The 26,829-nt window shown below is 35.1% G+C and overlaps 2 protein-coding genes across 4 annotated transcripts in view; both read left to right on the top strand.

Moving 5' to 3' along the window:
• The window catches only part of LOC123880149 (laminin subunit alpha), a 44,678-nt gene extending 35,484 nt beyond the window's left edge, over window positions 1–9,194 (top strand). The window contains exons 52-62 of the mRNA XM_045928097.1: window positions 61–384; window positions 599–782; window positions 1,365–1,503; window positions 2,363–2,595; window positions 3,099–3,182; window positions 3,696–3,920; window positions 4,876–5,048; window positions 5,565–5,804; window positions 6,666–6,827; window positions 7,074–7,305; window positions 7,689–9,194. Coding sequence (XP_045784053.1) covers window positions 61–384; window positions 599–782; window positions 1,365–1,503; window positions 2,363–2,595; window positions 3,099–3,182; window positions 3,696–3,920; window positions 4,876–5,048; window positions 5,565–5,804; window positions 6,666–6,827; window positions 7,074–7,305; window positions 7,689–7,951 — 2,259 coding nt within the window. The 3' untranslated portion in view covers window positions 7,952–9,194. The remainder of the gene's footprint in view (window positions 1–60; window positions 385–598; window positions 783–1,364; window positions 1,504–2,362; window positions 2,596–3,098; window positions 3,183–3,695; window positions 3,921–4,875; window positions 5,049–5,564; window positions 5,805–6,665; window positions 6,828–7,073; window positions 7,306–7,688) is intronic.
• Window positions 9,195–10,088: 894 nt separating this feature from the next.
• Window positions 10,089–22,085, top strand: LOC123880177. 3 transcript variants are annotated; one of them, XM_045928149.1, is made up of 11 exons: window positions 10,089–10,431; window positions 12,227–12,346; window positions 12,491–12,708; window positions 13,629–13,837; window positions 14,474–14,579; window positions 14,731–14,948; window positions 15,150–15,348; window positions 17,269–17,349; window positions 19,475–19,588; window positions 19,998–20,186; window positions 20,536–22,085. In XM_045928149.1, the coding sequence occupies exons 1-11, from the start codon at window positions 10,354–10,356 to the stop codon at window positions 20,543–20,545; spliced, it is 1,542 nt and encodes a 513-aa protein (XP_045784105.1). In that variant the 5' UTR covers window positions 10,089–10,353; the 3' UTR covers window positions 20,546–22,085. The 3 variants fall into 3 exon arrangements, with proteins under 3 accessions (XP_045784105.1, XP_045784106.1, XP_045784107.1); XM_045928150.1 differs by lacking the exon at window positions 17,269–17,349; XM_045928151.1 differs by lacking the exons at window positions 17,269–17,349; window positions 20,536–22,085 and having other exon boundaries at window positions 19,998–20,308.
• Window positions 22,086–26,829: the final 4,744 nt, after the last annotated feature.

Raw genomic sequence — 26,829 nt, 5'->3', positions numbered from 1 at the left:
TCTAATATGTTGTATTTAAATAAAACTATTCTCTGTTACTTTAACCGATTTCACAAACAGGTTTCGCTTGGCGATCCGAGCAACATGGTTATCCTGGGTACTCTAAAGACTTATAACGATGGCAAGTGGCATAAACTTGACGCCGGAAGATATTCAACTTCGTGTTCCCTTCGAGTAGACAATGAAATCGTAAAGAAAGTGGCAATTTCAGCCGATAAGGAAATACTTGCACTTGACACGATGAACTTCGGTGGCAATAACAAGGGAATCATACAAGTAACAACTAAAGGTTTTGATGGATGTCTAAGACAAATCAGCATTGATGGCATAAACATTGATTTGAGCGAAAATATAGAATCAGTTGGAATTGCTTACAGTTGCCAGGTAAGACTAAGCATAATAAATTGTATGAGTTATATCCAGCTTAAGCATAAGCATTTGATGAAATCTTAAAGCTCAAATGTGTAATTATATTGTTTCTGATTCTTAGTTACGTTAGACGAAACCTATCCAAGACTATTAGCTGTTTAAGTCGATTTTACTTTAGTATTTCACATATTATCGGAGGTGATTTTCATTTTAACACTTGTAATTCTAGTTTGCATCATTAGTCTCTCTATCTGGTGACAATAGTTACTTATGGTACAAGGACATAACAACTGAACACCTTCAGTTGACTCTAAAGTTCAAGACCTCGGATCCTGACGGTCTACTCTTTATTTACATCAGTCGAACACAGACGACAACTATGCCTGACGGCATCTCACTGTCGCTTAAAAAAGGTAATTTTATTTGTAAATGTCAATATGAATCTAAAATAAATGCCTTACCTACTTTGCTGGACCATTTAAGTTTGATACAAGTGCTGTTCACACAATATCTGTCAACTTACAATTTCGGCATCGTATCTTTACAGTTACTCAGTACTATAATTCAGTCTACAATTCACATATTAGTTTGAGTTCTTAGTACCTATGTGAATCTTCAGACTAGAAGATACTATTGCTAATTTCTTAAACTGGACCCTTTCAAGTAAAGGTTTTTATATAAACCTATGAGGATGATATTGCCATTAGCGCAATTAAAGTGCCATAGTAAGCCTACTTTGTCGTATTACTTTACAAATTGCGAAAAACCAAATTAAATTTGAATTTCGCGGGCAGACCCGTCGCATCCACCTTAACAGTTTCCATGATGTAGTTTTATTTGTTTACCGATTACTATTCGTTTTTTTGGAATTAAAATAATTACTGTATCCTAACTTACAAACGATGAGTTGTGAGACAGATTACCTTGAACATGAACATAATCTCTATCACAAAAATATATCGCTGTACATATATAAAATGTCACTTCTATTTCAGGAAAACTAGTACTTATGAGTCAACGTGAAGTGCTAGATACAGGCCTTAATACATACAATGATTCTCAATGGCACGTGGTGTCTGTAACTCACAACAACAAAGCTTTACGGCTCGTGGTAGATGACTTCGATTACTTTAGGTATATGTCAAATTACATATATCTGTACAGTACAACCAAATTAATAAAGCGCATAGAAATCTTCGTCACTGTTCGGCAACGGTCGTATGATATTGACTCCTATTTGTTTAGAACAAGGTGCAAAATGCAAGTGCATTGTTTAGGGCTCTTACGATTCAATGATTCGGAATACGACAATTAGCGAAGATCTGCATGCGCATTATTAATTTGGTTGTACTGTACTAATAAATAAAATTGGAGTGTCTGTCTGTAATTTCGAAATAACTGCCTCATATTATTGGTCATATGGTTATTTGAAAGAACTTTAACTGAACACCCATAACTGAATTTTTTTTTTTAATTTTTGTCTGTTCGTAACGGGCTAATCTTCGGAACGGCTGGACCTATTTTGACGGGACTTTCACTGACAAGTAGAGGACTAGCCAAGAAGTAACATAGGCTACTTTGTGTGTGGAGGAGGAGTGGAGGAGTTGTGTTTATCTACCTACATACACCGATATCTCCGAGATTTCTGAACCGATTTGCGTAATTTTTTTTTTAATCGATAACGGAACTTTGAGACATTGTTGCATAAAAAATTCGTATTCCAACTCCGCAATCCTGATGCTGCATGCAGCCTGACCACCAAAGCTGGCGAGAGTTTGAAAAAAACTGATTTCCCTCTCGAGTAATATCGCGTGGAATAGGTATTTTAAAAACGTTATGAGGTTTTTGGAACTATCATCAATAATGACCGTCCAAGTTTCTACATCATCTTCTAAAATTTGTAGTAAATAGGTACAGAACTCTATCTTACGCATGTCCCGGCTAGTTTAGTTAAGTAATGCGTACCCAAGTAATTTGATATTTATTTTAATAGTACGGATTCGCCGCCGGCACCGTTGCATATATTGGATGGTGTCCTTTTCATTGGAGGAGTGAAGGCTAACTACGTAGTCGGAGGCAAGGTGGGCTCCAAAGCCGCGTTCAAGGGATGTATAGCAGACGCCAGCATCAACGGACGAGTTCTCAACCTCCTGGAGCCATTCAGCAACCACAGTGTCACTTTTGGCAGATGCGGCAAAATAACTACCACTGGCGGCGCACCACCAGGTATTTTCAACACCCTGGATTGTGAATTCGTACATTATTTTCAGGGTTCCGTACCTCAAAAGGAAACACGTAACCGTTATAGGATCACTTTGTTGTCTGTCTGTCTGCCTGTCTGTCAAGAAACCTATAGGGTACTTCCCGCTGTCCTAGAATGATGAAATTTGACAGGTAGGTAGGTCTTATAGGACAGATATAGATTTTTATTTATTTTTATGTAAATAGTTTTTGATTTATCGTGCAAAATGTTGGAAAAAATACCCGAGTACGGAACCCTCGAGTCTGACTCGGACTTAACCGGTTTTTAGTCTGGCGCAGATAAACGGAAATAGTACGTTTCCAAATATACACCCTAAGGTATCTGTTTTAGGGTAGATCAACGTAATAAGCCTGTTTTGTGTGTCAGAGAACTGAAATATCTATTTAAAAATATAAAATGAATCAACCCTCTGTCCTCTAACAAACTAAATACTTATAATATATAATGCCTATTCTTAAAATTCCAGATCAAACACTATGGCCAGTACAAACTGGTGATGTTCTACCAACTCCCAAAATAATCTCAGAACAAGAAGGAACTACACAAACAGGTAACAATGATCAATATTATAATAAAGTCGTAATGACTTTTTGATTGTTAAATCTTGAATTTGTAAAATAATGATGAAATTAACGGTGGTAATCCATTACGTAAACTTGAAACTAAAGCTGCGAGGGTTCCAAATGTGCCCTAGTCTGAGAAAAACCAACAACAAACTCAGCATTTATAATATTATTAGGATTAGGATGCAGGTGTAGAAAAATGGGCCGAATGGGTATGTGCTAGATTTGGGGTATTTCCTGTTTCTTTTTTATTTTACTCTGTCATTATGCCAGAATATAATAAATATAATATATTATCCTGACTCCTGACTAAAGCAATGAATCCCTTATATCAAAAGATTAATAACTTCTATGCTACTTTGTTAATTAATTTCTAGCTATCCAATAGATTGTAATCCACGACAACATGAAACTAAACACATATCAACCTTAATTTAAACTTCCATGAACTCCTTAGGTACCTACTCAAAATTTAAAACGTCACTTTATGTTCCATCCAGAGTCCCCATTGGAACCTCCAGAGAGGCCTATAACAGAGCCACCGACAGCCGCACCGCCTATCACCACCACTGTTCTCTCCTCAACAAGGACTCCGATCATACCCACAACCACAAGAAGATCGATTCTCATTACCAATAAAATGCCACCGCAACCTGAAACTGGATGCGCATTGGCGTATGATCCGCAATATACAATCGGCGATCCCGAAGAGGGTTACAGATTCGGTAAGTAAATAATACATAATACATATCTACCAACCCCTAAGTACCCTTTTAGATACTTAGAGTAAGTTTTAAAATCAACATTGAAATATTATAGTTATAACCAAATATAACACTGACAAAGCAAAGCTGTCTGTGTGTACCTATACTATTTTAGTTGAGCCACAAAGCTGACCTCACTTGAAGTGAGTTCAAGCATAAGGTGTCGATAGATTGGTTTGGAGATGAACAGTGGATATTAATTTTCAAAAGTCGTTTGTGGGAATGAAATTAATCTTTTATAACAAAATTCCCGCAATCAGTATTAGATTTGCCTTTACTAAACTTTTGCCCAAGTTGAAATCTATTAAAAGTACCTATTCTCCTGAAAAAACTATATAACACAATCAAAATCAAGAGATAAAAGAGCGTTGATTTGGTTCGCAGCTCGCTTCAGCAATGCATGGGACTGCAATCACTTTTATACTTGAAATAATAATATTGTAAATCAAATCTTTGATAAGAGCAACCGTCGAATTTATCGCTGGCTCTTGGTTAGTAAGGCATCCCGAACCAGTCTGCGACGATGTCATTTGACCAAAGGTTATTTGAATATAAAAAATCTTTCTATTTCTAATGATATAACATTGATAGATTTTTCCATTTGTCGTAAAAAATTCACTACATAAACTCAAGCATTACAAGTGTAAATTAAAAATTTATAACACCTCCGACAAGTGAAGGTTACAGTAACTAGAAAAGAGCTGACAACTTTCAAACAGCTGAACCGATTTTTTTGGATTATAGCTAAGAACACTCTCGATCAAGCCACCTTTCAAACAAAAAAAAACTAAATTAAAATTGGTTCATAAGTTTAGGAGCTACGATGCCACAGACATATACACAGTTACACAGATACACATGTCAAACTTATAACACTCCTCTTTTTGGGTCGGTTAAAAATGTGATGTTTCCCTAGGTACAAGGAATGACAGTCGGATAGAATACGCAAAGTTACCTGGCCGGCAACTAGACGGTTTCGATCTCACCATCACATTCCGCACCTTCGATCAACACGGAGGGCTCATGTTCTACGCGGCAGCTGAGAGAGCACCCGGTCAATTTTTAGCTCTTTATATGAAAGAAGCAAAAGTAAGTCCAGTTTTCACTTATTAAGGGCGCAATATGAACATAGACTATAAGGGCCGGCGCACATATGGCGGAGCGCAGCGCAGAGCATTTTTCACAGTCAAAATATTATTGACATTATTCTCATTGAAATAATATCTAAAATCAATTGTGCATCCGTGCGGATACTCGCGCATCTGCGCGCAGTCCCGCGAGTGCTCGCGCATTCTCTGGTAGAAATTTGCATGTTGTGTCACGCGATTAGAAAACTTCGCGGACATGCTCTGCGCTGCGCTCCGCCATATGTGCGCTGGCCCTTACGCTACAGACAGCACGAAAAACGAACTTAGACCTTAAACTTGCGCAGTGGGTTTAATTTACCGAAGCATAAGGATATTTTTCAATGTTTACATACAATGTTTATTGTTTACGCTACTTTGAGTAACATAATAATTATATTTTCTTTAATAGCCCTATTCTACGCCTGTTGAATAATAACTATACTTACCAAGGTTTTCCTATATACTTCAATTTGCGCAGCTCCACTTCTCATTCAACTGCGGTGGCGCGACCGGAGAAGTGGTATCTACTGGTACATACAATGACACCGAGTGGCACACAGTGACGTTGGTCCGGAATGGTGGTCACGGCAAGCTTACCATTGTGAATGAGTGGATTGGCGAAGCGAGCGTTACGTGCAATACGCCTGCAGTTCTCACGGCGCCTTTCTATTACGGCGGCCTGAGAAATGTGTCTAACAGCATCGGACGTAATCTCAGAGTGAGTTATTTTCAATCATTGTCAACCCATCGCCAGCTCACTACTGAGCACGGGTCTCTAAGAATTTTGGCTCTCGGCAAAGTTCACACACATTTGAGAATATTATGGGGAACTCTCAGGCTTGCAGTTTTCCACACGACGTTTTCCGTCACAGTTTAAGTATGTAAAACTTTGTTAAAACGTACATAATTCAAAACAGTAAGAGGTCCGGAATCGAATTATAGCAAATATATTATAAAATTGCAGATTCATATTTTAAAAAGTGAAAACAAATTCGTACGCTATGTGATGTTTGCTCGTAGAGTCTAGAGCCCGCGCTATTCCGGTGTGGGATATTGCGGGTTCCGGTCCTCCCATCCACGACTCATCTTATAGCCCGATTGCCAAGTTGACCTGTCGCAAGCTTTGGATACATCGGTGCGCATTTTTGTCTTGTAGGAAATCCCGGATTAAATAACACCGAAATAACACCTGGATAAATTTGGATTTTTTCTACGCTCTCTCAAAATTGCTGTCTCAAATTTCAATTTTCGTAAAATTTCTCTCTCAAAATTTTGATCTGGTGGGTGATTTTGGAACAACTATCACCCTACAAGTAGTCGTGCCGCCAAGTGATTTAGCGCTCCGATAGGGTGCCACATAGACAATGGTTAAGAGTTTCATAAACTGGTATACCATGTTAGTGCGCTTCCATTTTAGACTTCATCGTCTCTTGCCGTTTAGTATTAATTTAATTTCGAATTAAAAACATTACTATGTTTGGTTTATCGGAACTCACAGGAAAACCAGGTGTTTGCCCAAATATTATAAGAATGCTACATTTGCTTTTTGTTCACTTTAACATCTAATATATGCTTTCAGAACTTTTACCAGCCATTTAAGGGATGCCTCAAGGGCCTTATGATGAATGCGCAGTACGTTACCGATATTCTTCTGAGGAGCAATTCCCTTCGTTGCACAGACAACGTGGAAGACGGAGTTTACTTCGGCCCTTCGAACAACGGTCATAGCAATTATTTGAAAGTAAGTTCATGAAAATTAGCCAAGACTTGCACACCATTGTGGTAGACTCTAATGCTCAGTAACGCTAGAGGCGCACAGTTTTTGTTGCATTGCGACAAAGGTACATCAACTATGTTGAAGGTTAACTGGTAAACCCCACGACTTTTTTGTTTCTAGATATATCTATGAACATTCATAAAATAACACGCAATGCTTGTTGCGATGTCATCAAAAGAATAATATTCAAAATGAAAACTGAATTTTCAGCTCCTGGAAAACTTCAGAATTGGGTATGAAATCTCAATATCAATGGAAGTGAAACCGCGGAATTCTACGGGTCTTTTGTTGAGTGTACATGGAAGGAAAGACTACATGGTCTTAGAGCTGATGGAAAACGAAGTTGTGGCCAATGTGGAGAATGGAAGGGGAAATTTCAGTGCCAGCTACAAGTTAGGTAGCAAATTCTCCCTCTGCGATGGCAATTGGCATAAAATACACGGTTAGTTACATAATATCTCATTAATTTTAATTTTGTCAAAATAACGATAGGAATTTATTAACATACTTCGATCCCGTATCAAGCATGGGTCTACTCTCAGACTGAGAAGGTTTTAGCCATATAGTCTGCCGCGATAACTACGTGTGCATTGGCAGACTTTACCTTTGAAAACATTATGGACAACGCTCAGGCATGCAAGTTTCCTCAGGTTTTCTTTTACCTTGAAGCAAGTGATATTTAATTGCTTAAAACGTACATAACTACTAAAAGTTACGAGGTAAGCGTGCCTGGCATCGAACGCTGGACCTCCCGAATAGGAATTAACCACTGGACTTAACCGTTTAATGCCGTATTATTCAATGAAAAATGTTTTTAATTGCCAGCGGTCAAGTCCCACCACGTGGTATCAGTTGGTGTCGACGGACATTTCTCCGATCCCGGCCTGGGCGTATCGGGTTCGACGGATACTCGGTCTGCAATTTACATCGGTGGCCACGAACGACCGATAAACAGAGTGCGCGGAGTCCGATCCAAGCGGGGATTCACCGGCTGCATCAGAAACATTACCATAAAAGACACCCCAGTACAAATACCGTTGAGTGCAGCAGGCAGAAATACTAATATTGGAGTTTGCCCCAGCGATTAAATAATAAAAGTATATGTATCAGTTTCGGCCTTAATTAATTAGTAACGGCCTAATAATCAATCCTATCTCTAAACTATATATAGGCTACTAAGCACCTTGTTATTTCTCAAAAAAACCGGCCAAGTCGGCCAAAGGATTCGTACCATCTTACAAAAAATACCTAAGCCTTTAATATTTTTTCACGAACTCACAAATTTCGGATTTTTCTCTTTACTTGTGCTATTTAAGACATTACTGCCTGCCAAATTTCATGATTCTAGGTCAAAGGGAAGTACCTTCTAGGATTTGATTCCATTGACAGGACTTAACAGACAGACAGACAGACGGGATGCTAAAAATTGGTCTTTTTTGGCAATTTTAACAATGTCGCTAAGTAAGTCGTCTATAGATTACTGATAGATGATTATATTTATTTATTAATTTTGGATGTTAATCATTGCCCCTAGTATGAGTTTGCAATAAATCTCTAATGTTTTCAGTGTGTTTTGAATTTTTATTTCAAGTAGACATTTTGATCAGTTCTGTTGAGCGAACTGACGGAATTTTCCCTCACTAGTTGTGTGACTAAAATAACATTCAAGAACTACAGGGATTTTAAAAAATTCTTCGCCTGTTTTTTCGCTCACGGCCTTCTGGATGATCTGTTACTATCCCGTAGCCTGAGCCATGGTGTTTTTAAATTCAAAGTGGTGCTCGCCGCTCTTAAAATTTTAAAGTATAGGAAAATATAAAGGAGCGTTCTTAAATGCGCGGTTTGACCCACGGTTGGCTTTTAGGCCGCGACCGGAATAACTCGCACAGAACTTTTCAGAAAAATCATACAAAGTAAGAAAAAATCCCAGTAGTTCTAGATACCGTGTTTGAATCACAGAACTAGTGAGAAAAGAAAAATTCAATAGTTCGGTCAACAAAACTACCGAGAATAAACAGCTTTGAATTAGTAAATTCGACTGCATTGTACCTACAAGACGATTATTATTTTTATAATCGATAACACTTCGTACTAAGGGTACAGATATTTAGTAATGGGCTTTGCCGTCAATATGGCTTTGTACCAGAAGTTCAAAAGTTAAATTACGAGACGCAAGCCTTTTCATTCACTTTATAGACCTAAATTGAATTTTTACTGATTTGTCTCTTTCAAAAATGAAATTACTTAAAACAAACTTTTGTAATGTAAACTCTCAAAATTTTATATTTGTAAATCTGTATTCGAAATATATGTACTTCAGTGATTGGACTACAGACGCTTTTTATTTATCCGTCACCTTTTTGCAATATACCATTCAGATATCTTATATCATAGCTAAAAATCACATTCATTAATACTTGTACAAGAAATATTCTTATATATAAAAATCAATGTTTGTATGTTTGTACCCGGCGGCTAAACCGCTGATCAGATTGTTATGAAACTTTGGTAGGGTGTTCTGAGAACGGACGCCCGAGATGGTTCCTGCATAAAAAAACTATATATGTACTTATATATATATATATATATATATATATATATATATATATATATATATAAGTACTTATACAAGTTTATATATTATAGTTATACTTATATAAGTACTTATATATATATACATATATATATATGAATAAAAAAAAGATGTTTGTTTACGTATTGTTTTTTACGTATCATTATAGAGATGAAAATACTCATAGACTTGATAAAATACTCGAGAAATACTCCGCCAATGATATCTAATATAAATAAATACATAACTACAAGATAAACATCCTGAGTCTACAAATTATTTACATCGAGGTATTCAACATTCAATAATTATGCTGAGACCATAATTATTATTACGTAGTTAGCTGAATCCTATTAAAAACATATTTTCTTCATTCTAACCCAACCCTAACCCCATCGATATAATAGATAGCAGGTATTATTCTTGGTATTATTATACTAGGTCTGTCCCCTACTCAAACTGCTACAATGCCTGAGAAAAATAGTATCCGGGTTACGCTAAAAGTTTAGTGTATGTAATACAGCGGCAATGGGTAACTTTAGAAAAGTGTCTAAATTGTGAGTCGACCACCAACGACGACGAACGCACGGTTCGTCCCCAGGCAGGGCGGCGTATTGATTTTTCGAACATTACGCAATATTATACGACAAAATTCGAGATTAACGGCGTCGTTACAGCTCGTCTCAAAATCACTTTCATCCTATTTTGCCGTATCATTTTGCTTGCATCCGGGCTTCCGCTGTACGAAAATCTGCCAAACAAATTAAAGGAGGGAAATATCAAAATACTGTAATTTGACTGTAGTAAAATGGTAATGTAGCCATTTATTCATTCGCCTATTAATTTTTGTATATACCTACGTCTAATTCGCAAAGTTCCAAGGCAAGCACGATATTAAGTGGTTCTAATGTATTAAAAATGGAAGAAATACGTTCAAGACACAAATCAATTCAAAGTGCGGCGCATCATATTGCACTGGAATGCATTCATCCTCAGGTTGGTCAATAATTTCATGTTATTCTGCATTTTTGTTTGGTTTTGTTTTTTTGGTTGGAATGATTTATAAAATTGATGGATCCTATTATTATGAATATTAACTCTACCTATATTATTATAAAATGCGAAAGTGTGTTTGTTGCGCTGTCCCTCAATCACGCCGTAATATATAGCAATGGATTATCTACTTGCCACAGTCCTTGATCAATGTAAATCGGCTCTTGCGAAATTATTTTTTCACCTCTCTAGCTCAAACATGGCGTCTTTGCTGCCTAAAACCAGTGAGCAACATTGAGATTTGCTCACTGGTTTTGTGAAACTGAAACCAGTGAGAAAAAATACATTTTCTCACGAGCGTGAGAAAAAGTATTTTTTTTATGATGATCCCTTCAGGAAAGGCAAAGGTCGTAGACCATGCAGCCTGGTAGGTCGTAGATGAGTTATTCTTATGTTGTGTTTTTTTTTTTTTAGAATGCTTTGGATTGGCATTTATTCAATTCGTCGTCACAAGAAACGTTCGGAAATGTTGTATATAATATTGCATACCCCCTTTTATTACATTTTATTTCGAGAATTTTTTTAACTACTTACTTTTTGTTAAAATGTGTTTTAGACTTTATAATTCTGTAACACAACATGAAAATTAAGAAAATTAAAATTAATTAATTAAATTTTTTTTTATGAGTGACACAATTCCGAACGCAGATTAAGAAGGAATAAAACATGGCGGAAAAACAAAAGAAAAATTTATTATTTTAATTATTATTTATTAAATCTTAATAAAAACATACCTAATCTCATCTAATTTATTTGTGGATAATTGTTATAAAAGTTTTAAAAATAACAAAATCAGTGATAATTTGAAAGTGAAATTAAAGGAATCAGTGTCTAATGCTGAATTAAACTTTGTTCCGGAAAAGTCACGTGAAAAATACTTGAAAGCCTTTGAATTATATAACGATTGGAAACTTGTTAAAAGTGTGCAGACCTACTCAGAAACTGGTTTTATCATATAAAAATGAAATAAATATACATGAATATAAAAATATCTTAGTGTTTCAATAAATAATTATTTTCTTAGATCTTGTGTTTTCGCTATCGAGGTGAAAAGTTGTATGTGTCACACGATAGCAAAATTTTTGTTTCTTGTGCCTTTGAACCCCTCGCTACACTCAGGATTCTAACTTAGAATCACGAGCGTACCTTCGCCCGCTCGGGGTTCAAACTAGGCACTCGCAGCAAAAATGAATTTTGCTATCTTGTTGAACAAATAACTATTATCCGCTCCTAATATTTTCAACCTATCTATATAATATTAACTTAATAACTTATAATACAAGTGTAAATTAAAAATTTATAACACCCCCGACAAGTGAAGGTTACACTAACTAGAAAATAGCTCATAACTTTCAAACGGCTGAACCGATTTTCTTGGATTATAGCTAAGAACACTCTCGATCAAGCCACCTTTCACACAAAAAAACTAAATTAAAATCGGTTCATTAGTTTAGGAGCTACGATGCCACAGACAGATACACAGATACACACGTCAAACTTATAAAACCCCTCTTTTTGAGTCAGGGGTTAATAAAAAATCTTATTGCGTGCCTTTTAATGCAATTAAAGTGTATGAATGTAATATTATTGTTTATATTGTATATAAATTATTTTAATGTTTTTGTATTTTTTTAAACTAACAAGATTTTGAGAGCAGTATTATTATGCCGCCACTGAGCACTAGCACCAGTTCACAGTGTGGTTTGTTTCTCCATGTCTGTACCATGGAACTGCACAGTCAACGCACGGCTCGCCCTACCACGTCCATCCGTATCCTTCCCCAGTCCGTCTACAACATGCATTCCAAGCTCAGCAAAGTCCACAAATGTTCCATCCTAAAGGACTCAAGCCTCATATCGTAAGTATATATTTATTTACTGCACAATATAATGTTCATAAATATTATCAGTAATATAAACCTAGAAGTATGAATTGAGGAATTAGTCGAACAAAACTGTGATCGATGTATCTACTGATCGAAATACTTTTTTTAATATTCAAGGATCCGAGAGCGTTCGCCACACCAAGTGAAAGCCCAATATTGGGTCGAGCACTCTGCCTCACTCCAAAAGGCAGCCCGATCCCTGGTCGAGTTTCACACCTCAATGAGAAGTTTCAAGACTCTCTCACCCTTAATTCGGACACTGATGCGCTTGTTGCCAAAATAAGTGCAATGTTTCCAACTGTTAGCGAAACGCATATAAAAATTTTACTCAAAAAGTAAGTGCAACATGTTACAATACTTATGACTTTTGCATAGCAGCTGAGCCCACGCTAATAAAAATTAATTTACATCGTATTATCAGTGGTATTAATTTATTGCCTCAAATTCAAATTTTTTTCCACGTTAAGACATGCACACACTGATGAAAATTTACGCAATGCACAAAGTTAGCTAATCGCTTCGCTTGTGGGAATGGGCAGTTGGGAATTTCTGAAAACATATAATGACCCAGCCTACCTGTGAATTACTAATTCATAGTTAATTTAATTACGAAGTAAAGGAAACGGAATGGAATTATTATTATTTTTCAATAGAGTTCTTTTTTGGAAAACTTACTCCTGTGTTTTTCTTTTATCATGTTTGTACAACGACTGATGGATTTACGGTGATGCGTGTTTATTTATTGATAACAAAACAACAACAACAAACAAGACGTACAGCATTTAATACTATGTCACCTGTCGCATATAACTATTCCTATAGCCGGCTCTGCACTCGCACGTGAAGTCGCGCCGTTATTTCACGCTGTGAATGTATGCCGCGATCCAAGCGTGAACTGTGTCCCTCCACACTCGCAAATCTTCACAGTCTTGTTCGTGACTATGTACGAAACCCTTTGTCGCGGACCAAAAACCGACACTGATCGGGGAAAGGCGCGAAGCGCGAACGCGAAGGCGTGAACAACATTCATTCGCAGTTGTCGCAGGCTATCGCGGCCGTTCGCGCCGCGAGTGTAGAGTCAGGTGATTATGAGAACTCTTATTAGGTATACGATACAGTAAAAAACCTACAAGCTCTATTTCAAGTTTCTAGACTAGCGTGCGGTATACCTAGAAGCTGGACATACGCTTCCACCTTTTATTATATAAATCAATTCAGGTCACTTGAACTTGTACTCTCTCTCACTCTGTACCAGATATTACAACCGTGAAGCAGTAGTGATCAGTGCTCTTCAAGTGGAGAAACACCCGATCACGACTCCGGGGCCTCTAACGATGTCACCTTCAACAACGCGCTTACAAAAAAGTGCTCTCGGCGTTTACTCGGCATTGCAATTTGCCAAGGGGATGTCAGGATCTATGCACAGTTCCAATCATTTCACGCCTTTGACGGGTACTCCACAAGGTAAGTACCCCATTGAACATATATAGAATAGAATAGAATAGAATTTTATTCAAATAAACTTTTACAATTGTTTTGAATCGTCAAATAATTTACCACTGGTTCGGAATACCGTTCCTACCGAGAAGAACCAGCAAGAAACTCGGCGGTTGCTCTTTTCAATTTTTCAATTCACAATTGTATTCCATACTATACAAGCAATTGCAGCCCCGCGCATTGCTGGAGCGAGCCAAATCCATGCTTTTTTATCATTTTGTAAAGGCAAGTCTAATATTGACTGCAGAATTTTATTATAAAATATAACACTCATTCCCACAAATGACTTTCCCACTTTTCTGAGGGATATGTATTTTAGAAAAAAATTGCATGCATGTATTGCGTATACAATTGAAAGAAGTGCAATTTCTTTGGTTTAAATGTTTAAATTCGTAGCACGGCCGGCGGATGTTTTTAAAGTTTTGGCAGTTCAGTTCCTTTTATCATACTTAATAATTAGGTAGTACCATAAGAATGTCGTATTGATAGAGCTAAGTATCGCAACTAAGCCATATGTCCCTTTTATAGGCTAACATTATATTACTATACTTTTTTAATAATTAGCTACGGAACAAAGTTTACTTAAGTTTTTATTTTGTATAGGGTCACCATTATTACTACGGCCAGCGTCTGGTGCTTCCAGCTATTATGCTAATACAAAAATTGTTGATGCGCAAACTAAGCATCAATCACCAAAAATGAAATTAAAGTAAGTAATTATTATAATGGTACAAAGTAGGTAAAAATGTTTACGAAACTATGTTTTCTGTTTTTTAACCCCCGACCCAAAAAGAGGGTGTTTGTTTGACGTGTATCTGTGTATCACATCGTCGATTCAAACACTGAATTTATATTTTCAGGTACTTAAAAAGTGTATTCCCAAAAGCCGAGGAAACATTAATTCTGGATGTATTAGCTAATAAAGACAACAATGTGCAAAAGGCTAGCGAAGAGCTTCTTTCTATGGGGTTCACAAAGAAGGAGACTATACTGACTCAACAGAAGAAGAAAGACAAAGAAATACCACAACCGCCTAAGAAAGTAGTTATAGTAAAGACTGCAGAAGAAAAAAATGAATGTGAGTTCTTGCTAATTTAAATAAACTTTTTAATATACTTAGTAATTTGAAGTAACACACAAAAGTAATAGTTGTGTATTTCAGAGAAATCAAATATTTGAGACCTTAAATTTTACGTGCTATCATACTGCAAAATGTATAAATTATTTAAATACTGGTATTTTTTTCCTATGAAATTCTGGCAATGTCCTTTGCCTACAGTGAAGCGGAAACTTCAAAACAAATACAGCAGAGTGGCGGAAAGGGTTGTGTCCATAGCATTAGAGAGTGTAGATTTTAACGAAGAGCGGGCTGAACAAATACTGACGGCTGTCGAACAAGAAGAGGAGACGCCAAAAGTGGTTATCACTACAGAACTCAAGGATATGAGGCGACCTGACACGGTTGATTTGAAAAAAGGGTAATAATACTTCGAGTTTAGTTTCATTCTCACATGACAAGTATTTCCATTTTTCCACAAATAGAGAGGTAACAACAGTTCGGCTCTACATATAACGCGTGATGACAGACTCAGCCACACAGAGACGCATTCGACGTCAAGTTCAGCTTATTTAACTCAGCTGTTATTTAACTGACTAAGCTATGGTTTCCTATGAAAACCGTGCCGCCAAATTGCGGCTTTAATATAACGGCGAAACGGTGTATGTATAAGTAAAAGACGACCGTAATAAAATTCGAGAATCATAACAAAATCTTCGTTATTCCAGTTCTGAATTGAAACTCATTTTGCACCGCTATTGAATAAAGTTATTCAGCGCCGTGAAGACACGGCCAATAACGCCCAGAACCAGATTATTGAAAATTTATCACGTCCTCTTTTAAAAACCTGATTTGTCGACCGAATACATTTATTTCCTTTCGGTGTCAAACACCACTCTTTAGAAAACCATGCCATCTTGTTCTTGTAGATAATAACACTATGTCAGTGACGTGAAACGTCGATTGACGCTACATTACAGCCGCTTTATGGCGGTACCCCTCTCCTATGAAACCGCAGCTTTAGGCTGATTGGCTGAGGCTTTAGGTGAAAACTGAAAATACCTTATCATCTACCTCTCTATTTTGTGCTTTTACCGTCACGGTAAATAAAATTGTACATTGCACTTTTTACTTTATATAATAATAAAATCAATCTACACCTATTTCTTGACTTTCTACTATAATTTTTAATAATTGAGGTACTAAGTAAATATCTATTAAGTATTAATTCAGTAATTATTTATCTATATTAACAATTTGCGTACAATTTTAATCACACAATGCTTCTTAGCTTCTCATAATATTATGCATAGGGTTGCATAAAGGTTTAATTATATTCCAGTGTTGTATATTTAATGTTAACATAAAAATGATATGTAAAATACTCAAATGTTTATGCTACCCTTCTCTACAATTATAATTTAAGGCGAGATTAATTATGGCTCTTACAAATTTTTGAAAAATTACGTTGTTTGGGCGTTAGTTTTTTTAAAGTCTTTATAGGTACCAACTTTTAGGCATGTAATTATACGATTTGATATCTAAACTGAACTGGTTTTGTTGTTCTAAAAAGAGTCTGGGCTGATAACATTTCCGATAGTCTCCAGATCGCTCGTTTTTAAATGAGAGAGTGAACAATTTAATAGGTAATTTCTTTAGCGAATAAATAATCTTTGTTTAAAAAATATAATTCAGTTTAAAAAATATAATATGAAGTTGAAATTATTGTTTAGAATGCAATTTATAATTTAGTTTAGATTTTGATTTTGTAAGGAGTCATGGAAATCTGATTTTGATTTCGAAACGTGTCATGATAATAAGAATTCCGAGGGAGGTGAATTTTTGAAAATTCGTCTACTTGAATTTAATAAAATAATTAATTTTTCTGACAACACATTACACCTGAGCCGAATTGCACCGCGCATCAGCACGCAATTCGATCAGCACGAATTGCATCAGCGTCAGCACGCATTTACTGAAAAATGAAAAATGCGTTGCTTGCGGCTTGACTCTAGTGTGCTATCAGCTTTATAGTAGGTAGTAACTAGTATCACAGTTCAAATTCCATTGGATGTGTTAATAAGTAATCAAACCTACAAACCCAGGATCAAAGTTTGACCATCTATATTATGGGGATCGTATTTTCTTCTGATTGGCTGACCCTTGGGATGAATTGCGCAGTTGCAGCAAGAATGCTATATGTGAGAACTTCCGTACTAGCTGTTCAGGATAAGACTGTATAGTGACAACTTTAAAAAATATGCCCTGTTGCAAACGCTTTTTACATAACCAATCTCGCCTCTCCAACATCAGTCATACTCATAACATTCCGTACGGTTAGCATCAGCCCGGTGGAGCACGAGCGGAGTCCGCCCGCCGCGCCAGTGGCACGCCGCCTCAAGACGTGGACCGAGCATTTAAAGTACGTTCGTGCATGTAAGGTTTGACCCGTTTTGCGCAATATCACCACATTCGATTGTGTCTCACGATACTTTCACAAGCCCACACTTTTATATGTGATTGAAAATAGGAAGTATTTAATTAATTTACTGCGGAGCATAACTAGTAGGTTTTGAAAGCAATGTTCGAAAGGCAAATAGGAACCATAGATTGTGGTCAGCCATCGGACTTAAAACCTAGACCTAGGTCCTAGACGAAGGCCTGAATAGAATGCCTTCGAAAGTATGGTTACAATGTCCGATATGTCAGCTAGCGTGAAATCGCAGTGTATCGCGTTCAATTTTTATTGACTTTCTTAAATCCTTTACACTGGCATACGCTAAAATCTTTATTTTGCATCAAACTACGCATTCCAATTGCTAGTTTAAATCACGTAATTACAAAACAATAACATATTGTAATGTGTATAGTACAATATTATATTAAATACCTAATAATAATAACTAATTAGCTGTAGTATTTACATGAACACGGTAATATGTCGCTGTGCGGGTTAGCTCTTTTAACCTAACTAGAACTGGATCTTGGTAGGTGCGTCTTGTAATGCTTGTTGGTTTTTCTAAAATTTTCCTGTCGGTAGGTACAGTTTACGTAATTTATTTTGAAAACCTGTCGAATAAAGCTAATCGCACATCAAGCAATCGCCTTGCTTGTTGCATTTCACCCTATATAGTTGGTCGTTAGCATTTTGAATAGGTACGAGTACATAGCACTGAAGTAAAAATGTAGCACGGACGGCGAATACGTTTAGATGTGCGATCAGATTTAGACAATAAGTATATCTTTTTTGTGATTTATCGTGAACATTTATATAAAACGTAATAAATATTTCAATCTGATAATGTTACCTACCTACTTTTTTTACATTGGGAAGTCTTGAATCTGAAATTTTCTTTGCATCTCTATGTTTCATTTATGTTTTCAATGTAGACCTAGTACTGAGGAAGTTTATATTTTATTTAGGTAATTGCTCGTTTTGAAAGTTTTGGTGTTTGTGTGATACTGTTACAATTGTTCATTTGCATGTTTTTTCTGGAGTGGTTTGAAATCAATCAGTATCCCTTGATTCTCATTGATGATAATTATTACAAAATAGAATTACGAATACCTACGTAACTTAGTAAGTACCTATTCATTATTTTTGTCATGGGTGCATAGATTTTCTCAACGATTAAATAGTATAAAGAAATATAGATTTGTATTTCCTTATTTTACGTTGTTATATTTTAATTTAAATAGCGTACATTAGAAAGTCAACAGTCATTACATTCATAACAAATCATTAATTTTATTAGCAATATTTGAATAATTTTACTATCTTAGTATGAAACACATGTTTTTTTTAGGTTTCAGCATGTATAGAATATATTATCCTTCTTTCACAAAACAAATACATTAAGTACTTGTAGAACTAAGTAATTCAGGAGTATAGGCCCATGACACAAATGTTTAATTTAGAATTTAACAAGTTTTGCGTCTTAAAGATTCCATACACTAGTAAAACTAGTGTAGGTTAAAATCACGATCAAATTGTATTTATTTCGTGTAGGACTACAGACAGTGTCTCAGCTACGTCTGTGTGTCTCTACCACCGGATTAAAATGAAGATTCTAGTGAGTAGAGCCGGCAAGAAACTCAGCCGTTGCTCTTATGCTATGGTTGTACTTAAGTTTTTAATACCTACCTATTGTAATATACATTCACTTACTACTTGAATAATAGTTGATGTTATGATTTTAAGAATGATTTTCCATAAAGCTTTTTAATTGTATTTTACTGCTTCTTGGTCTGCAGTGTATAATTATGGTGTTCAATTTTTTAATGTTTGGAAAATGTTTGTCATTTTATGTCTACTCGTTTAAAATCGTATCGTAAAAATTAATCACGGGAAGTGTATAACTACCTACTTACATACCTATTTAGATTTCCACCAATATCAATCTGTTTGAAGAATAACATATTTCTACAGCATCACAGAATATTTTAATTACATATTTGTTAACGTCGCCAAAGTTACCTGCTGCTTGCGTTTCAACACTGCTTGCAAAACAATATTATATTGACTTATGTGTGTTATTATGTCACAGACCCATTCTGAAAACGACCAACAATGCCGAATCTAAACACAAATCTCAATATTCCGGCGCAAATGTCGGAGCGAATCCATTCCTTCGACAGGGACCTAAGGATGACTTACTTTTGTGAGTATTTCTATTTGTAAAAAAATTATGATAACTAAGTTTTACATACTAAAACTTTCTTGAAAGTATGTCGATTCTACACCATAATCAACCCATCGCCAGCTCACTACCGAGCACAGGTCTCCTCTCTGAATGAGAAGGGTTTTGCCATAGTCCACCACGCTGGCTAAGTGCGGTTATAAGACACATAACTCCGCTCCGCATAAGACTCATAAAACTTTGAATAGTTAGAGATGCGTGCGCAGGATCAATCCCTTCCCCTCCCCTTCTTGATAGGAAGCCGACGTCTTAACTCTTAACCACTAGCTTAAGAGTTGATTCCAGATTGATCAATTGAACTAACAGTCTCACAAAACAGAATAGAGGTTAAGTAAATACACCCAGTCACTGAAATATAATTTGTTTCCAGGGAAGACTACATGACATGGAATGGTCCAAATCCTGACCTTCATTGCGGTCCATCGGTTAAACCCGATGGACCTGAACTGAGAAGTAAAACGTTCTCCTTGGCCCGCGGTCCTTCTGGTTTAGCCAAAGGGCCTGGAGGATTAGCGAAAGGATCTATCTATCAGAAGCTTAACAAGAAATCTGCTAAAATGTAAGTAAGTAGGTACATCCCTGATACAAAATTATTGTAGAGCCATTTTCATAGGCCACTCGTAACAATAATTCACATAAAGACTGACGGTATTTTATCAACAAAAATATTGAAAAGCATTAATCAAGTACTTAGTTTAAACCAAAAAGATTTAAGTATGTAGTATAATAATATGAACTACAGCAATAAAATACCAAAAATTAGATTTTAAATATTAATACCTAATAAATAAAATAATTTAAAAACATTATGTTGTAAAAAAAAATAGAAATACGTAGTACCTTCTATATAATCTATTAATTTTATAAAAAAATTATCAACTTACATTAACTAAGAAAACTTCTTACAGAGTCGTTTAAATCATCTTTATTCCGAAAAAACTCTGCGATTTTCGAGTGCAATAGTGAAGATATATTTTTTTATGATGCAGGTTTGATTTATAAATAACATATCAAATAAAAAGCTCTTGCAGTTTACAACTTTAGAATTTTTTGTAGACCATATACTAATATAACTAAGTAGGAGTAAAGTTTTTATCATGATCAGTATTCATTAGGTATTCATAATAGGAGGTAGCGTTTGAAATTACCGTTTTGTATTGAAAAATTCGAACATATTATTTCTACGAAAAAAAAAACATTATTTAATCGAAGTAATCCGCAGTGTCTATTCGTTCCTGATATCCCTAGGGAAGGGCATTTATGCCTTTGCAATAGAACTCTAGGAATCTAGACTCTACAAAGCCTATTAAGGCATTTCGTACCGTTTCCTGTGAGCAATATATTTTTACTTTAGCAAATTGTCCAAATCCAAAAAATGATAATGATGGCATAATAATATGGTAACCACGTCAAACTCGTATTCCATATAATATTATTGTTGTATTTTTGCTTTAGAGACCGTTACCAAAAAAAGGCCGGTTATTACATCTTTGTGCCAAGTTTTGTAGATCTATATAATATTTAATGAATATTTAATTTATTGACTGTGATTTTAATGATCTGTTTTGTTAAAAAGTAGTTCGTCTTAAGTCCTGTTTGTTTTATATAATACATTTCTTTTAGGACATTGGTCCAATTGATAATCAATTTTCAGTTTTATTTCAACTGTTACGTATTGTGTGAAGATATTATCTTACCTACTATTTTATGAGGCTAGTTATACTTAATATTAAAAGAACTGTTTTTCAAGAACGTATTAGATTTTTTAGAGAATTTATTTTGGGTCATGTGCACGTTATTATTAATTATTTTATATATCTAAATGTACGTATAAAGTGAAGTGTACCAAGGAACTCCATTATATTGCTTCCGGAACTAAAAAGTAGAATGGAATAATTTTGTAATAGTTATTCTTTATAGGTCCATGGTAATAGGATAGTAATTTTAAATGTTTGTAAGGTAATAATTAATATTTAGGAATTTTGGTTATCTTCAATCAAGTTCAATCTTCCTAAAATGCTTAATAGGTACTTCCATACATACAAAATAATATACTGAATAAACTCGTAATAAAACTACGTATACATTTTGTTTAACATATTTATATTTAAGTAGGTATAGTAATATTTTGATCTCAATTGGTAGTTTAATCAGAGAATGAGGCAGTTAGCACCAGGCCTGATTTTATCCGGTTAATTAGTCTGAGTAGTTTTATATTTGTCTGCAAACTGTACGATGTAAAGATTCTGGTTATTATAAAATTGTAAAAATACCTAAATATGAAAAAGGAAATGGTATTTTGGGTCTCTTAAAATTCCCTCCAATACGCATCGAATGTATCAAATATTCACTTATACTTAATCTTATTAAAAATGTATTTATTTTTTTATATTATAAATATTATAGTTAAATATTATAGGTAGGTACTTCAAGAAATATTTTGTAATACCGACCGTAGTATTTATAGTCCGGGAGCCACCAATCCTGAAAGCTCCGTGACACGGATTCTAATATTTTTAATAAAAAATAAAAGTTCACGTTTAGACGAACAAGATTTGCTTGGTCGGCGTGGATTTGATTTGCCGGAAATATTTTAATTAAATTTTTTATTATTAAATTTTCTATATTTTTTTTCCGTCATCACGGATTTTGATCAAACTTATATAGAATTTTGTGAAATATTATATTTAACAAAAAAATATCCGGCCGACCAATGATTTTTAGCCGGAAAGGTCACGCATACCTATTTCAATGGTGTGATAAGGGGTAAAATTTATCCATTATCACGGAAACCTTTTTTTTTTTTTTAATTCGTGCGTTTGAATGTAAAATTTATAATTATCTTGGTATGCGTGCTCACAAACTGCCGAAAGTATCGCGCATACCAAATTTTAACTCTCCGCTTTTTAACGGTTTCTATATTTCTGTAAAGAGTAAGTAAGGCAGATTTTTGGTTTAAGTTGAAACCTTGCATGAGTTCGTCCCTTTCTATTCTCTACGAATTTAACATTTACCTGCCTCAAAGATACACAATACCGTAAAGTGAGGTTGTTTTACGACAGGGCTGCATAGTGTTAACTCTCTTACTCCGGTTTCTTTTCAAGTCCATAAGACTGCTCCAAGAGTAAGTGAGATAAGAGTAACATCGAATTTATGTTAAAATTTCATAGGTCTTTCTCTCTTACTCCGAAAAGGTCACAGCATACCTACGTTGCCCTACAGCATTTTGGGGGTTCAGATCATTTCGACATTTCAGTCTGCTGTTTTTCTAGCTGTCAAAAGTGTCGTTATTTTGTATAGCTTACTACGCATCAGCATTCTAAATATATTTATTAATTTAACAACACTGTTGAATATTTACAAAAAAAAACTTTTTTTTTGGATTTATAATTATTTTAAAATTGTCAAACCGTCTAATATTTGTACATCTTTTGATATTTTAATATGATAATGATGTAGATGATTATTGATTAATAAACTTGAATTGAACATATTTTTTGTATCAACCTTTATTTATTGTATAATCAACCCAAATAAAAATTTTCCTGAATTTCCTCTTTTCCATATTAATTTGTATAATAAATAGTTAAAAACTTAAGGAAGAGACCGAGGTAGAAGAAAGACTCTAAAAGAAATGTCATCAAGTAAGTAAAATCTATAACAGTATGATCCTCACTCACACAATAAAATTTGGTATGCGCGATACTTTCGGCAGTTTGTGAGCACGCATACCAAGATAATTATAAATTTTACATTCAAACGCATGAATTAAAAAAAAAAAAAAAGGTTTCCGTGATAATGGATAAATTTTACCCCTTATCACACCATTGAAATAGGTATGCGTGACCTTTCCGGCTAAAAATCATTGGTCGGCCGGATATTTTTTTGTTAAATATAATATTTCACAAAATTCTATATAAGTTTCATCAAAATCCGTGATGACGGAAAAAATTATGGAAAATTTAATAATAAAAAATTTAATTAAAATATTTCCGGCAAATCAAATCCACGCCGACCAAGCAAATCTTGTTCGTCTAAACGTGAAGTTTTATTTTTTATTAAAAATATTAGAATCCGTGATCACGGAGCTTTCAGGATTGGTGGCTCCTCGCCTATTAAGAGGGCTATGATACATGACTGCATATCGTTCCATTTTTCGTTTTAGTTATTACTAAAAATCAAACAAAGTTTAATAACCAACTGTCTGATGTTTCTCATTATGTCAGTAAGATAAATTCTACTGTATAAGTATCAAGAAGTTACAATAACGAGACGAAAGATCGAATAGAAATGCAGTATATTATAGTATATTAATTTAGAAACTAGCTGATAGATTTATTATTATAACTTTGGGTATCATGCGAAAATAAGATCCGCTGGACATATTTACATTCATCATATTATGAAGTATTGTAATCTTTGCTCAATATAAATATATGAGGAGAGTTGGTTGTTTCGTGCCACTTTTAACTTTAGCCCGAATATTAAGTAATGTAAAGACACTCACAAAATTAGTAAAAATGTTCTTTATTATTCACTTTTAACCTCGCCGAAGAAATCGTTTTTAAAAAGGTTTTTGATGCCATCGCGTCGCAAGCCTTATAGTTACCTACGAGAGGTAGTTAAATCGTCCAGTAATATATAAATAAAATTTTAACTTAAGCTTATTTATTAGTAGGCATCTATCATTGTACAAATTGTTTTCCTTACAGACTTGAATATTGAAAACAATAAAAAATAAGAAAATATTAGGTATTAATAACAAATACATTTTTGACATTATGTTACAGTGAAGTTTAATATATACCTACATATATACATACAAGATGACCTCATACATACCTGATGATTGTGAAAATAGGAACAATGAATAAATAAATAATAAATAAAATATCTTTATTTTCAAAAAGTTATACGTCTACGTCGTTTGCTTGTAGTCTCCACACTGTCTAGCTAACCTGTATCTTGGCGATAGGTAGGTACCTACTAGGTACATGGCCGTAGCTAGGGGGGGGCATTGTGGGGCAATGCCTTACCTTGAAATCACAAGGCCCTACCTTAAAAATACCAAAAACTAAGATAGATAAAAAAAATTGTAGCGATAGGTAGACCTATCTAAACTTTTCCGAACACCACAGTTTGTGACATTCATTTCATATTGTAATAATTCTTTGTTCTGTGTACAGATGGCATTTGAAGCGCCATCACATGAAGCGATGGGTCTATTTAATTATAATATATCTGTGATGCAGAGGGAAGTCCCCATATCATAGATTGCAAAATGGAAAATACATTTTGTACAGGCAACGAGAGGCGTTCTAAGATACGATACATATAAACTTTTTGAATTCGTGGCGACCATAGGATGTATAGGCTGCAGTGTGCGAATATAAGTTTTCAACTTTAACTACCTACAATCAATAGGCCTCAAAGGCTGTCAATGGGTCACGAAACACGAAAACGAACAGTTAATTATTACCTCACTCTCAGTCAGACGTGGATCTCTACATCCAAATCTGGAAGTTCAAATCCCAGACAAAGAAATTGTTTTTAAAATACATAATGAGCTAGTTCTCGAATTTACTAAGTTTTTTTGTAAATACATGTCTGTATTAGTTGATCACCGGAACTTCGTTCGCATTGATTAGAGTTTTCAAAACCCCGTGGGAACTTCGATTTTTTCAGGATCAAATATCTATAGGATGCAAGCTTTCTCGGAATAGTATTAAATGCCTAAGAAGATGGGCCCTGAATAGCACCTTCGCTAATTGTAAATATTTTTTTTTGGAAATATATATTTCGCGCTCGATTCGCTCGCGCTTTTATTGTATTAGTTAATATCCGGAACTTCGTCCGCATTTTACGTTTTTAAAACTCCCCTAGAAACTCTTTGTTTTCCGTGAAAAAAACATGAGAAAAGTACAGTGAGGTGCTTTAAAAACTTTTATAACATACACACGATAAATCAAAAACTATTATGATTTACACCCCCTCCCCGATTTAGGATTTAGGAGTTCGAGGGCAGACCAATTATAAATTTTTTACTTCCGCCCTACCTATAACCAATGCTGCCCTACCTCAAATTCGACTCTAGCTACAGCCCAGCTAGGTATGTCATACAAATTAGGTAGTTTTATCAAATAGCATGTCATAACTGACCTGAATTGGATAACAAGATAGAAAACCTAAGGAAACTAATAAAATCGTTCAAGTGTGAGTCGAACTAGCAGACGAAGTGTTCCGTACTATACTTTTCAATTTTTTTTCCATGGAGGCTACTGTTTGTCATTTCGACATATCAACGGACCATTGTCTCCTAAGCACAGGTCTCCTTTCAGAGAGGAGTTGGGTTATAGCCCACCGCAGGCTGGCCAAGTGCATGGCAGATTTTACACACCCTTAAGAACATAGTACGAAGGTACGATTTCGTAAAACACATATCCCATGTATATCGCTGACTCTCCTCTGCATATAAAACGACGTGGGCAGATATTGCTACTCTCATAAGTAGGTAAATATTGAACTCTCTTTGCATCAACAAAATCTGGCCGTTACTTATCACCATAATGTTACCTGTGCGACAGTGCATAATATTTTTGGTAGGTAGTAGGTATGTACATAGCTTGGTGTATTCCGGGAAAATGCAATAAAAAACCTAGGGAAATTAAGTATGTATTCTGCTTCAGAAAGAGTCCCCGAAAACTGGATTTTGGAAGCATGTTTTTGTTAGACATTTCGTCTACACAAAACATCAAAAGATCATCGATCCTAGTGCGGCTGATTTTTTTCAGTTTTTATTCCCAAATGGTTTTTCGTGAATATGTAATGTGGTACTGGTTACAGAAAACCCACTATCAAACTGTAGCTTAGGAAATTCCGCACAAAAAGATTTTATTATCATAACTCATCATAAATTCTGTTGCCATTAATAAGGAATTAGCGAAGAGGATAGGTACCCAATGATTAAACTCACGAAAACTGCCATTTTGGCGCTCATTTCCAGGACTATTTCCGAATCTGAATCTTTTTGAAAAAATTTCCTGGACTGTATATGTTAAGTAAATACTCAGAAAAATATTGTTGCCAAATTTTTTGATAGTAAATGCTAAATAGTAAGTAGTCTTTGACTCGCACAAACACATTGAATTTCAGCTTACGACAAATATCTGTTCCAATCTTAATTTATTCCTGACTTAATCGGG

The sequence above is a fragment of the Maniola jurtina genome, chromosome Z (assembly GCF_905333055.1).
Source record: "Maniola jurtina chromosome Z, ilManJurt1.1, whole genome shotgun sequence".
Lineage (NCBI taxonomy): Eukaryota > Metazoa > Arthropoda > Insecta > Lepidoptera > Nymphalidae > Maniola > Maniola jurtina.
The sequence above is the reverse complement of the archived record's forward strand: the minus strand, read 5'-3'. Positions and strand labels throughout refer to the sequence as shown.